Source organism: Acomys russatus, chromosome 6 (assembly GCF_903995435.1).
Source record: "Acomys russatus chromosome 6, mAcoRus1.1, whole genome shotgun sequence".
In the NCBI taxonomy this organism is placed as follows: Eukaryota; Metazoa; Chordata; class Mammalia; order Rodentia; family Muridae; genus Acomys; species Acomys russatus.
Genome location: NC_067142.1, coordinates 84,737,623 through 84,751,098, shown reverse-complemented (window position 1 = coordinate 84,751,098; position 13,476 = coordinate 84,737,623). Strand labels below are relative to the sequence as shown.

General features: G+C 47.0%; 1 protein-coding gene across 1 annotated transcript in view; it reads left to right on the top strand.

The window, feature by feature from the left end:
- Rps6kc1 (ribosomal protein S6 kinase C1) overlaps window positions 1-8,931 on the top strand; it is a 114,195-nt gene extending 105,264 nt beyond the window's left edge. Inside the window, exons 14-16 of the mRNA XM_051148378.1 lie at window positions 2,924-3,019; window positions 3,979-4,074; window positions 8,757-8,931. Of these exons, the coding sequence (XP_051004335.1) occupies window positions 2,924-3,019; window positions 3,979-4,074; window positions 8,757-8,867 (303 nt within the window). The 3' untranslated portion in view covers window positions 8,868-8,931. The remainder of the gene's footprint in view (window positions 1-2,923; window positions 3,020-3,978; window positions 4,075-8,756) is intronic.
- Window positions 8,932-13,476: the final 4,545 nt, after the last annotated feature.

Genomic DNA, 13,476 nt, shown 5'->3' with positions numbered 1-13,476 from the left:
CCTAGTTATTCAGACTGTGATATGGGCTGCGTGTGACCAGTGTGCCCATGGCTGTGCTGCTCCTTAGTCTGGTAGTGCATGGAAAGTGCAGAGTGTAGCTGGCACATTCCAAGTGGGTGGTTGATCTGTTATTTTGGTTTTTTGTTCTGAACGGGTAAAACTTTAATAAAACTAAGTAATACAAGGCTACCTACTCTATACTTAAAGAAGTGGAATAGAGAAACATATACCTTCACTGTGGATGCTGATGGAGAAAATTGTTTTAGATTTTCATTGTTTAACTGTGTGTGACAATCAGTGCATTTGGGCCAATACTGAGCCTAATCTGTGCTGGTTCTATGGCCATACTGGGTGATGGGATGGCTGAGAGCCTACACGGAAGTCTGCTTACATGAACATGCCTGATTGAGCACAGCATTGAGATGCTATTGACTGGCCAGTGGGGTGCTGAGTAAGCATTGTGAATGGGGAATCCTGAACTGGTGTGCAGACTGGGAGGCTATGTGAAAGGGTTGTATTAGATTGCAGACCTGTGGCCATTGCTTCTTTGCTTTTCTAAGGCTCCTGGGAACACACACCCTGGCTAACATTTCTTTCTTTCTTTCTTTCTTTCTTTCTTCTTTTTTTTTACACATTTTTTATTGAAAAATAAAAGAATTCATATTACATCTCATTTGCTGTCCCATCCCATGCATCCTCCCATTCCTCCCTCCCGCTTTCACCCCATTCCCCTTCCCTATGACTGTGACTGAGGGGGACCTCCTCCCCGTGAATATGATGCTAGGGTATCAAGTCTCTTCTTGGCAGTCTGCTATCCTTCCTCCAAGTGCCATCGGGCCTCCCCATCAAGGGGACATGGCCAAATATGGGGCACCAGAGTTCGTGTGAAAGTCAGTCCCCAGTCTCAACTGTGGAGAATGTTCTGTCCCTTGGCTAGATCTGGGTAGGACAATACGTGCAGTCATCATCAAACCCCTGGCTAACATTTCTAAGACTACTCTTCTAAAGGTGATGGGCTCTGTGTGTGGAGGTGGGGGTGGTGTAGCTTTGAAACAGGCCCCCAAGGAGTTGTGTCTCCTGAGGGTATCTGAGTAAAGAGATGGTGAGAGCAAAATTTAACACGTAGACTCTCTGATAACTCACATATTCAGAAGAGTTCCGAGCCTCATGCCAGGCCTTGAGTGTGGTCCATCCTTTAACAGGGAGTGCTAAGTGTGCAGAGGCTGTGGGCGGGCTTACACAAGTCCTTTCCTGTGGCAAGTCCTGTTCTGCAAGCCTGCCTGTTTCCTTATTATCTCACTTTTTGCTTGGTATTTGTACCACCCAGATGTTTGTGGAGGCTGATAAATATTAAAAATCTCATCACCCTAGAACAGATCACTAAAATATTTACTTATTTATTTAAATATTTGGGGTCAGTTCTATCACTCCATTCTCTTTAATCGGAAGTCTCCTGTTTGAAAACAGTATACATTTGTACTTTGGTCCTACGCAAAGACGTCATCCGACATGGTTCTGCAGTGTGTGTGCGCATGTCACAGTTTATCCATGGACTGTGTGGACAGGAGCTGGCAGGATTCGTGTCCATTTCCTTTCTGCTGCATAGCTGAGGTCAGCTCGTCAGAGAATGGAGGTTGATTTGCTGTGAGCAGTGTAGGCAGAGGCAGGCTGGGAAAGTCTGTGGTGTGTGGTCTACAAAGAGAGTCCAGGACAGCTGTGGCTACACAGAGAAAAACCCTGTCTTGAGAAAAACAAAACAAACAGAAAAAACACAAAAACAAACACAAAAAAAACAAACAAACAAAAAACCCAAACCAAAAACCCCAAAAGAATAAGGTCTCCAGCAGGACTTAGCAGGAGGAACTGTGCTTGGTGGGAGCTGTGGGGGAGCTGTGGTTGGAAGGAGCTGTGGTGGGAGCTGTGGTTGATGGGAGCTGTGGTGGGAGTTGTAGTTGGTGGAGCTGTGGTGGGAGCTGTGGTTGGTGGGAGCTGTGGTGGCACCTGTGGTTGGTGGGAGCTGTGGTGGCACCTGTGGTTGGTGGGAGCTGTGGTAGCACCTGTGGTTGGTAGGAGCTGTGGTGGGAGCTGTGGTGGGAGCTGTGGTTGATGGGAGCTGTGGTGGGAGCTGTGGTTGGTGGGAGCTGTGGTTGGTGGGAGCTGGTGGAAGCTGTGGTGGGAGCTGTGGTTGGTGGGAGCTGTGGTGAGAACTGTGGTTGGTGGGAGCTGTGGTGGGAGCTGTGGTTGGTGGAAGCTGTGGTGGGAGCTGTGGAGTTGCTGCTTATTTTGGAGCAACCTGAACGACGACACTCAAGTTCCTCCAGGAATGAACAGGTTGGACTTTAGTTTCTGGCTCCTCTAAACTAGCAGTTCCATTTGTGGCTTTAAACGATGATTCTTCTAAACTTCAGAATACCTGGAATGCATTTCACACACTCCTTCTTCAGTGGGAGATCTGAGAAATGAAGGGAGAGGCTGGGCTGTCACCTGCTATTATGTGATACTGATGAGGTATTCACCCTGACTTCCAACAGTGTAGCTAACGTTGGCGTAGGTGATTTTTGAAGTTCCTTCTGGTTACAAGGTGTCTTTATTTCTAAAACAAAAAACGGTTTGAAAGGGGAAATCAACTGTGCTTCCCTGATATGGAAGATGGAACAGTGCTGATCTGGTTGTTTCAGGCAGCCGGAGCACAGTGTCTTGAAGGTGTCCCTCCGTCAACCGAAGAGCAAATGCCTCCGTTTAATGTATGACTGTGTCGGGGAAAATGCAACCCCAGTAGGTGACCAAAAGAGAAGCGGCTTTCAGGGATTTGAAAGCCCAGGAGTGTTTAGTATTTGCTCTCTCAGCATTAACAAGGTCACCTTGCTAATACATGTTAATTTTGAAAGTTTAATTGACCTCTGGAATTTTAATATCAACCTTTTTTGGTGTGTTAGAGGTTGGAGCAGTCACAGAAGAAACAGAAGCCTGTGATTGGTGGAGCCTGGGTGCTGTCCTCTTCGAACTTCTCACTGGCAAGGTATGCAGTGACCTAGACACCCGGTGCTCTTGTCCAGATGCCACCCCGACTCCGAGCCGCTGGGTCGGGAACTGAGGAGAGCTTCAGTGTCAGAAGCAGGCAGAGAAATTTATCAAGAATCTGATTTTAAAAATTGTGTGACATTGAATAATTGATGGCAAGACTCTGTTATGATGCCACAGGGAGCTCTTCCCCTGCCTTGGCTATGACACAGCTCTAGCAGAATCATGCCTGTGGGGCTTGTGACAGGCATGTGCTAGATCCCCAGACTCCTTAAGGCTCTTGTCTGTAGCCGGGAGGAATTCAGATTTTAGAAATTGGTGTTGACGTTAAATGCAGCGTCTTCCCCCAGTACTGTACCTCTTCCCTGTCTGTTCTGGCCTGGGATGCAGTGTACTCTCTCTGATTAGTAACTTCTAACCATGATGCTTGAGGTTAATGGACCTTAACAGAAGTTTGTGCCTGTTGTCTCCTGGGAAGAAACCGGAGGAGATGCACAGGCCTGCTCTGTTAAGTGTGTGAATTGGGAGAAGACTGCTGTGGAGTGTGTGGTGAGTGGGGTTTGCCGCTGAACTGTAAAACGCCACTTCCCATATGTTAAGGCACTGAGGTCAAGAAGCTCTACACTAGAGAGTCTTAAGATGTTAGTTACTTCAGAGCCGTCCAGCCCTCTTTGGAGTTTGCGTGTAATTTAAGGTTTTCTGTTGTGATCCAGGCCCTCAGTAATGAAGAGAGAAGAGATGGTTGTGCAAGCCTGTGGTGTGAGCATTGCGGCTGTGCCTTATGTAGGTCTCTGTAGGTGCACAGCCTTCGGCCTATTCTGCCTTGGTGACACTCTTGCTGGCTCTGCCTCCACTTCAGATGGTGCCACCTCTCTGTACTTGCTACCCGTGTGTCCTGTAATAGAACAGGCTGTGATGTGATGTGGGGTAAGAAATGTACCTGCTTGACTGTTTCAGACCTTGGTGGAATGCCACCCAGCAGGAATAAATACGCACACTACTTTGAACATGCCAGACTGTGTTTCTGAAGAGGCTCGCTCACTTGTTCAACAGGTAACTGAACCCACCCCCTGGCTAGTACTTTGACCTCCAGGTTAGCAGAGTTTGCTGCACTAGCACCATTAGGAAGTTAATTTGGGACAGGAAGGACTCATCTGCAGTTATGTTCAGATGAGCATAGCCCATTGATAGGATCAGAGAAGGGTGGAAACTTGTTGCTATTAATTTTGTCTTAAATTTAGTCAGTTCCATGTATTTATGGAGGTGTGAGCTTAGATTGCTTTTGGTATCTCTGGGACCGCCCTGGTTTTCGGGGTTTAACAAGACATCCACCAGTTAGTATAATATATCAGAGCATTAAAATAGGCTATGTTTAAAGAATTAAGGGAAAGTGTCACAACAATGAAATAAATAGGTTACAAAATGAAAACCTACGGAAAACCAAGTTAAAGCCTTAAGACTGAAAAGTTCACTGAATGAAATCAGAACTCGCTGGCAGGGGCGGGGGTGTGTGTGTGCAGTAACACATCTGAAACAGAGTCCGGAGGCTCAGGCATTGGAAGTGACGCAAACTGAAAACAGACCCAAATATGTGAGGAACAGTGGATAGGGCCAGAGGATCTGTGAGGCAATATTTTCCTCTCAAATGTACATAAAACAAGAGATCCAGAAGATGAGGGGGTTGGGAAAAGTAGGAAAAACTCTTGCAGGAATAATGGCTGAACATGCCCCTGGTTTCTTAGCAGACTCTGCATGGAAGATTGAGAGTCATATCCAGACACACTGATGGCAGACTATTGAAAGGTGACAACAGAGAGGAAAACGTAAAGCCAGCAAAAGAAACACTCATGTCAATAGAGAGCAGAAGACACTAGAATAGCATTCGTAGCATTGAAGAGAAGTATCAACAGCCAGTAATTCCGAAAAATTATTTTTCATAAAAGTAAAAAGATACCTCCAGATAAAGAATGGCGAAGTAGCTTCCAGCCATTGCTGTACATGTCAGGAAGTAGGGACTGTGTCAGGGTGGAGGGAACGGCACAGGCTAGGACACAGGGCTGAGGATGCTGTGAACAGTGCAACGGGAGAGACAAGTTTGTAAAGCTTAAATATTTTTCCCACTTAGGTCCCCAACCTCTCTAAAAAAAAATACAGACTATGTAGTAATAATTATGAGATGACACTGTTGGGTTTATGGTATACATACATAAAATATACACACAGCTCTTTGTGTAAGTGCATTCTTCACCCACAGGGTTAAGCAACAGATCAAATGTATATGTGTTTTAAATTCTAGGCTGTCTGGGCTTACACACCTGTAATCCCAGTGTGTGGAATATTGTGACAGGAGGATTACCATGAGTTCAGGGCCAGCCTGGGCTATATGTTAAGCCATTCTAGGCCAATCTGAGTTGCAGTATGAGACCCTGCCTAAAAACAAAATAAAACAAGAAAAACTATGTGCATGTTGTTTTTCTTGTCACCTTTCTACACAATGCAGTTCTATTTGCATATTGGTTACAGTGTTGTGGATCAAAGTCCTCTGAGACGATGTATGGGAGAATATGCTTCTAGACTTGTCTGAATATGGCCAGGGGCTGGAGCACCGTGGTCATGCAGGCTGTGGAAACGGACCCCATGGATACAAAGGGTGACTGGACCTGGCAACAGTCGAGGGACAGAGCTGGGCTGTGGTGGGAGAGATCTCATGCCTGGTACTCAGTTAGTACTATTCTGAAGTGGATCATGATCAATTAAGTTGTGTGGTTTCTACAGCAACTACTAAAAGAGCCCTGGGGACATTCTAAGTGTGTGTCTGCATACATTGTACAAAAGGCCACTAGAGTTCCTGGAAAAGTGCATGGGGCAGCCTGGAGTTAGATACAAGTAGTTAAAGAAACCGGTTAAAGGAAGGTAAGCCATGCACACAGTACCCGAGAGCTGGAGCGATGCCAAGCATCAGCACAGTGGACAGTGGAGCAGCTTGCTAGAGACTGGCTTCATCTCAGAAGGATCAAGCCCAGCACAGCAAAGTGTAACTAGTAATGGCCACAAAGTGCATGAGAGTGCTGAATCGAAAGGAAAAACAGTTCAGCAAAGTAATGGAGTCCTCCATATCTCACCTTGGTCATTACAGAAGCCAGCACAGAGAGCACGTGACAGTGCTGGTGGAAGGCTCTACAGTGGCTGCGGTGTGCACATGGTCATCACGCGCACTGAAAGCAGCCTCCTGGATGGCCATGTGCTGTGCTCAGATAATCTCCCTGATTAGAAAGGTTGAAATCCAACAACATACACTGACCATAGCAAAGAAATTGTCAGTCTATACTAGACAACAGGCAAGTCAGAAGTTCAAGGTCATCTTTGGCTTCACAGAAAGTTCTAGGCCAGCCTGGGATACAGGAGATCCTGCCTCAAAAAAAAAAAAAAAAAACAAAAACAAAAAAAAACCACAAAGCAAAAAGCCTCTCTCCAACTCTGACTAAATTCCCAGATATTTGGAAATTAAACAGCACACATCTGTGTGTAGCTTATGGGTCAAAGGAGAAATTTTAAGTCACAGTACAGCAGTAACAGAGTGGAAGTGGAGAAGAGCAGCGTCCCGGGGCTTGTAGAGGGAGCTGCACCAGTGATTGCCACCTTTACACAGCTGTCTCAGAGTCTAAGCCTGCATCTGAAGGCACTGAAAAGAACTGGGTACCGGACACACATCAATGATCCCAGCACTTGGCAAGCTGAGGCAGGAGGATTGCGTGAGTTCAAGCCCAGTCAGGGCTCTAGAGTGAGTCCCTACTAAAAAAAAAAAAAAAAAAAAAAAAAAAAAAAATAATAATAAATACATAACAGAAAGGAGCTATCCAAATAAAGTAAACCCAGAGGAAACTGAAGAAACAGAAACGAGTGAGGGAACAGAAAGGAAGGGAATAAAGGTAAATCATAACTTGAAACAGATGCGTGAGGCCGTCCGCTGCAGTGTTCACAAAGGCAGAGATGCCCCGGCCAGCCAAACACCTTCTAACGCTAGTCTGCGTTAGCCAGCTAGTCATCCCAGGCCGGGAGCATCAAAGCAGCAGTGTGCCTCGTACATGTGCTTGGAAATTAGTAAGCCCTTGCCTGCTGAGCCACAGGCCCCTGCCCTCACTTCACACCATATGCAAAAATATACTCAGAGTAGCTCATAGACCTTTGTGGAAGAGCTAAACTATAGAACCTGTAAAGAAAACATGAGAATACACCCATGGCCTTGGGCTGCGCAGAGCTAATTAGATATGACACCAAAGGCACGATCTGTAAAGGAGCATTGATAAAGTAGACTTCAGTAAAATTAAAAAATAAGCACTTCAAAGATATGAAGAAAGTGAAAACAAGTCACAGGCTGGAGGAAGATGTTTGCAACCCGCTTGCCTGTACTTGTGTTCAGCATGAATACAGAACTCCTGTCACCCAGCAAGACAGACAGCGTAGTGTGAAAATGGGTGGATGGTGAGCTATTTCAGCAGAGACTGTGTGAATAGCTGCCAGGTACTGCCATGCTCAGGGTCATTAGTCTCCAGGGAGTGCGACCAAAACCACCACAGGCTGCCATGAGCCCTCTAGAGCAGCTTTCAGTAAAGACCAGAAGTTGCTTAGGCAGAAAACCCAGAGCCCCTGCTCACTGCTGATGGGCGTGAAGACAGGTCCAGCATAGGGAAAGGTCAGCAGTTTCCCTGTGACCCAGCACTTCCTGTCCTAGGAATGATTTCAAGTGGAAACCTGTGTCCCCCGAGGAACATACGTAACTCTTAACAGCAGTGCCGTTCATTATAGTCCAGAACTGGGGGACCTGAAGGCCCGTTAGCGAGTGGGTAGATTAATAGCACACAGTGGAGGCAGTATGGAATATTGACCAGAAAAAGGCCAGTGCCTCCTCCAGAGGGTTGGGTCCCACAGTCACCATGCTCAGTGAGGGGAATAGTGCAGAGGGTTACTTAGTGCTCCACCCAGTACAATGGCCCAAAAGGACAGGCTCACAGTGGCCGCCTGGGGCTGAGGTAGTGGGGTACCACAAATGCCACAGAGCAGACTGCCAGGCTCTTCAGAGCAGCCTAGAGTTGGACTGGGCCTTGCACTAGACTAAACTGATCAAAGATTGTCGGTTTATAATTTGAAAGTAGATATTTATGTAGTATATAATTGTCCTTATTGGTAAAGCTATTGAGGGTGCGGGAATGTCTCAGCCACACTCTCCAGGATGCCAGGGCCTTCGTATGGTTGTACACAATCGCTCCTGGTTTGCACTGTTAAAAATCTGCTTGCTTATGATTTATATACTTATTTTATACATAATTCTAAGGAAGTGTCTTTCACTGGATCAAATCACCTCATCAAATGCATCAGCCATTCCCGAGAAAGTGGTTTGGGGGACATAGATTTGCTTGTTCAGATTGGAGAATATGTCATTCTGATGTGTTTGTTGTAGTTGTTAAGGAACTGAAAGATTCTATGGAGCCCCTAGACTTTGAGTCCTGAAGAAAGTAACTGTCTCTCTTGACCCCATTCCCTGCCTGGGAATGAGGGAAACCCCAGATTACCCAGAGCTATGCTTGCAGATGTTTAAGAGCTTGCCACTCAGTTGGGATGCTCCACCAGCCCACAGGCAGACAGCTACTTGCCGGTAGACGGCCCGCTTACCACTTGCATGAATTCTGAAGCCCTTCCTCCCATTGCTCTGTCACTTATAGAATCTTTTGTTTCAGCTCTTGCAGTTCAACCCTATGGAGCGTCTGGGTGCCGGAGTGGCTGGGGTCGAAGATATCAAATCTCACCCATTTTTCACCCCCGTGGATTGGGCAGAACTGACAAGATGAGCATCATGTGGCGTGTTCTTACGAGACAGGGCTCCAGGAGTGGCTAACCTTCAGTCACCCTCCAGCTGGGGCACCACAGCCTTGGGACAAGGACCTCAGAGGAAGTGATGGGGCAAGAGGCTAACAGAATCACTTACACTTGCTGTCTGGACAGAAGACTCGCTAACCTTGCCAGCAGCTGCTGTGTACATACCTTTCTTGAGATGTCGCATAACTTACATCGAGGGTTGCAGGTGCTGCAGGCATGACTGAAATGAGAATGCCCGGTGAAGACGTCTGCAAGTGTAGAAGGAAGACTTACATGAGGGAAGGGCCTGTCAGTGGCAGCTAACGGTGCTTCTGCTAAATAAGATGGGTTTACATGATTAAGTGCATATATGCCGAGTAATACACTAAATGTGCTCTGTGAACAGTGTCACCAGTGGTCCCACAGAATGGAAAGGAGTGCCCGGCACTGAGCAGGGCCCAGGTTATCTATGAGGAAAAACACTCTTGCCAGCTTTGAACTTGCTGGCCAATGCTGCTAACTCCGAGGGGCTCATGGGAGCACCCCTGTCCTCCAGCTCCTCTGTCTCTGCTCCATCTCTGCTTATCCTCTTAGATTCTGCTTTCCTATTTGTGCTAACACACAATGCAACGAAAAAGGGAAGGGGCATTTATCTCCCCCAAACTGTCAGCTTAACAGTCTGAGCAATCATGATGCAAATAAATGTGGCTAAACCTTGTATGACTTCTTCATTTAATAGATGATTTGAAGAGTTGGTTTGTTTTTTTCCCCTGTTCTTTCTCATCCAAAGTAGACGGTTTGTCCTGCTGTCCTACTGTGTTCATCTTCCTTTGGGCTACTGTACACGGAGCTGTGCATCTGTACAGAGATGTCCTGTTTGATGACTCAGCAAGGTGATGCTCAGAGCTGAGCTGTTTTCTGGGAAAGAATTGGGTGTTTACCTGTCTCCAGTGGCTTCTGAGACCATTCCCTCATCTTGCTGAGGTGGTGCAGCTGCCACCACGTTGCTTGCCAACACTTACAAGTGCCCTCCAAGTGTCAATGTCTGTGTGTCAAACTTCATCCAAATTACAGAATAGGGCCCTGTTTACTAGCAAGAGGCCACCAGAACTCATTGAGATTTTCTGTTCTTTTGTTGCCATTGTATTTTGTTTGTATTTGTTGTATCAGAGCTTAGACGCGGAACCTTGTGCCTGCGTGCTAGGCAAATGCTGGCCCATTGAGTTTCATTCCAGCCCCTGAATTTTCCCTGATGTTCCCAAGGGCATTGCAGCATCCATCTGCTGGCTGCCAGGTCTCCCATCAAGATAAGCAGAAGCAGAAATGCTTATTGAAACACAGGAAATGTGCAGGCATTTTCCTTTTTTCTGTTATTTGACTCCCCCTCTTCCCTTTTTTGTCCCCTTATAACCTGAAACCCAGCTGAAGGGCTGCGACAACACCACGTTGGGACATAGCAGGTCACCAAGATCAGACCTCAGTCAAGATGACATCAGTCCCTGGAACTGGCTTTGGCTTACCAACCCCTGGCCTCATGACAGGAACTCATGCAGGTGAGACACAAGGACTTCCTGTGTGGGTTGGTAGGAAGTCTGTAAGCAGTCAGAGCCTGCCAGCACAGAACTTCCTTCCAGAAGTGCCCTGTGACGTGAGAGCAGGAGTGACAGTGGAGGTGAAGGCCCTGCCCTTCCATATGACCTGTGCCCTTGGACTCAGAGGACAGCAACGTAAACAAATGGTTACCGCGGCCCTACTTCTCTTTCTGCATGTTGGATTGGAGCTTGCACTTGCTGTAAACACATCACTTGTGGTGGACACGAATTCCTTTAGAAGTGAGCCTAAGACAATGGCTACAGGTCTTTCATGCAATGGTATATGCTCCGAGCTCCACTGGAGGAGACTGGCTTCTGCCGTAGTTCGTATTTTGTTGGTTCAAGTAGAGGGTGGAATATGAAGAGTCAAAACCATAGAAGAAAGTGTTGCTTAGTATTTCTCATCTGGTTTTTTTTTTTAAACTAGAGTAAAAGTAAATTTTGCCATTTTTGTCATTTTGAGAGAGAGAGAGAGAGAGAGAGGTGTGTGTGTGTGTGTGTGTGTGTGAGAGAGAGAGAGAGAGAGAGAGAGAGAGAGAGAGAGAGAGAGAGAGAGAGAGAGAGAGAGAAATGGAAACAGACGGAGACAGAGAGGGGGCAGTCAACACTAGGTATCTGCTTTAGTTAGGGTTTCTGTTGCTGAGATGAAACCTCATGACCAAAATGCAGTCTGGGGAGGAAAGGGCTTCTTTGGCTCACATTTTCACATCACTGTTCATCATCGGAGGAAGTCAGGACAGGGGCTCAAATAGGCAGGATCCTGAGGCTGGAGCTGATGCAGAGGCCACGGAGGAATGCTGCTTCCTGGCTTGTTTCTCAAGGCTAGCTCAGCTGGCGCCCAGGAATGATACCACTCACAATGGGCTGAGCCCTCCCTCATCAATCATTAAAAAATGCCCTACAAGCTTGCCTGTAGCCTGATCTTATGGAGGCATTTTCTCAACTGAGGCTCCCTCCGCTCAGGCGACTGTAGCTTGTGTCAGGTTGACATAAACCCAGCCAGCACATCATCTTCCTTGGTTTCCCCCACTGCATATTTTGAGGCAGCATCTCTCGCTTAACCAGAGTGGCTGTGACACAGGAATCCTGTCTTCCCTCTTGCTGGGATTACAGGTGCATGCTGCCTGTGTTTTCACATGGGAGCTGAACTTGGGGCTGTCATGTTTGTGCAGCAGGCATTTTTTCCCACCGAGCCATCTCCTTAACCCCATTTCAGTCAGTTTTAGGCATATGATGCAGGCGTGACATTTAGTGTGCTTAAATCTTTGTGCATCCGTTGCTGCTGTCTCTCTTCAGAACCATCTTGTCATCCTGAGCTGAAGCCATATCTGCTCCGCGGTAGCTGCTGGCTCGCCCTCTCCCCAGCTCCTGTCTTCATGGCTTGGGTATGGGAGGCTGTGTTTCTGTGTCTGGTTTACTTAAGAGTACTAAGTCTAGAGCGCTTCCATCCTGTGGATTCTGTCTGTCTCCTATTAGCGACTGGCTCTACTTACTCCGTTGAGTACATATCACATTTGGTTAAGTGACTCACCTGGTGACCTGTGCTCCCAGCCTGGCTGGCTGTTCATCTCTAACAGTGCTCCCTTGTGGCTTTACCACACTTGACTTAGCTGTGTATCTGTCTGGCTGCTTTGTATTGTTTTACTGTTGGGCCGTTGTAAGTGATGGTGTCCTGCACTTGGACAACCTGGTACCCGAGTGTTCCTCTCCTCCTGACTTTCTGTTTTTACTTGGAATCCCCAGTGTTGACTGGGCTCTGCTCTTCTAGACAGGTAGCCAGTGCCTCACACTGTGAGACGAACATCACTGACTTCACCCCTCAGATAGCTGAGCGGATGCTGTCTGAGAAAGCCCTCATGTTTGCTGACACTGTGACATTTCTTCATATTATTTGAGACGGATATTTTCTTTTTTTTTTTTTTTTTGACAGTTATTGATTTTTTTTTATTAATTTATTCTTGTTACATCTCAATATTTATCCCATCCCTTGTATCCTCCCATTCCTCCCCCCCTACCCCCATTTTCCCATTATTCCCCTCCCCTATGACTGTTCCTGAGGGGGATTACCTCCCCCTGTATTCTCATAGGGTATCAAGTCTCTTCTTGGCTACTTGCTGAGACGGATATTTTCAACTGACTTCTTAACAATAATAATGGAACGCTTTTATGTTCTATTTTAATTGAAAGGTAATTATGTATTATTTATTGGGTACGATGTAATGTGTTTGGATATGTGTGTACACTGTGGGACTTACAGATACTTACTGTTTCTTTGCATGAGGACGTGCTCCATCTCTTTGGCAGTTTTACATGTGAACCGTTCTCGGTAATCATCATCATGGGGTTTCTGGGGCCAGCACCTCCCTCTGGTGGCCATTGCTTTCCCAAGGGCTTCCTGGGATCTTGGTGATCTCTCCCCTCCGCCTTCTCAGTTTGTATGGTGTCTGGGCATGTGTAGAGGTATCCTCACCTCCCACTTGCTCCGATTTGCTGTCCACAAGCTTCTCCGAGTTTTGTCTCTGCCTTCCTCCTCACCGCAGAAGCCATGGGGTACAGCTGTGCTCAACTGCACCTGGCTTTATGTGGGCCCTAGGGGTCTGAATGCAGGCCCTCACTCTTGTGCGGCAAGCCTTTAGCCACTGAGTCATCTCCCCAGCATTATTAACTGCTTTTAAATAGCTGCAACTCTATAGGGTTTCCCGTCAACTTTTCCTGTTTGTGTGCACTTCAGGGTCAGTGGGAAGCAAGAATGGACTCTCTCTTCTGCGAGGCGTGTTGCTGGGGTGGGTGGTCAGTCACACCACACTAGGGCCCTGTGTAGCATGTCTTGGTTGAGTTGACTTGCTCATAAGCTGGCAGTGCTAAAGAACAGGGCCTTGCTTCCCCAGGGCCCCTCTCGCCACTCTGCCTGGACTCACACACACACTTGGTCCTTCTTTCTTTCAAAGACTTGGTTTCTGCTTCAAATGCTGAGGGTAATGGAGCCTGGCATTTCAAACTATTTCTTGAA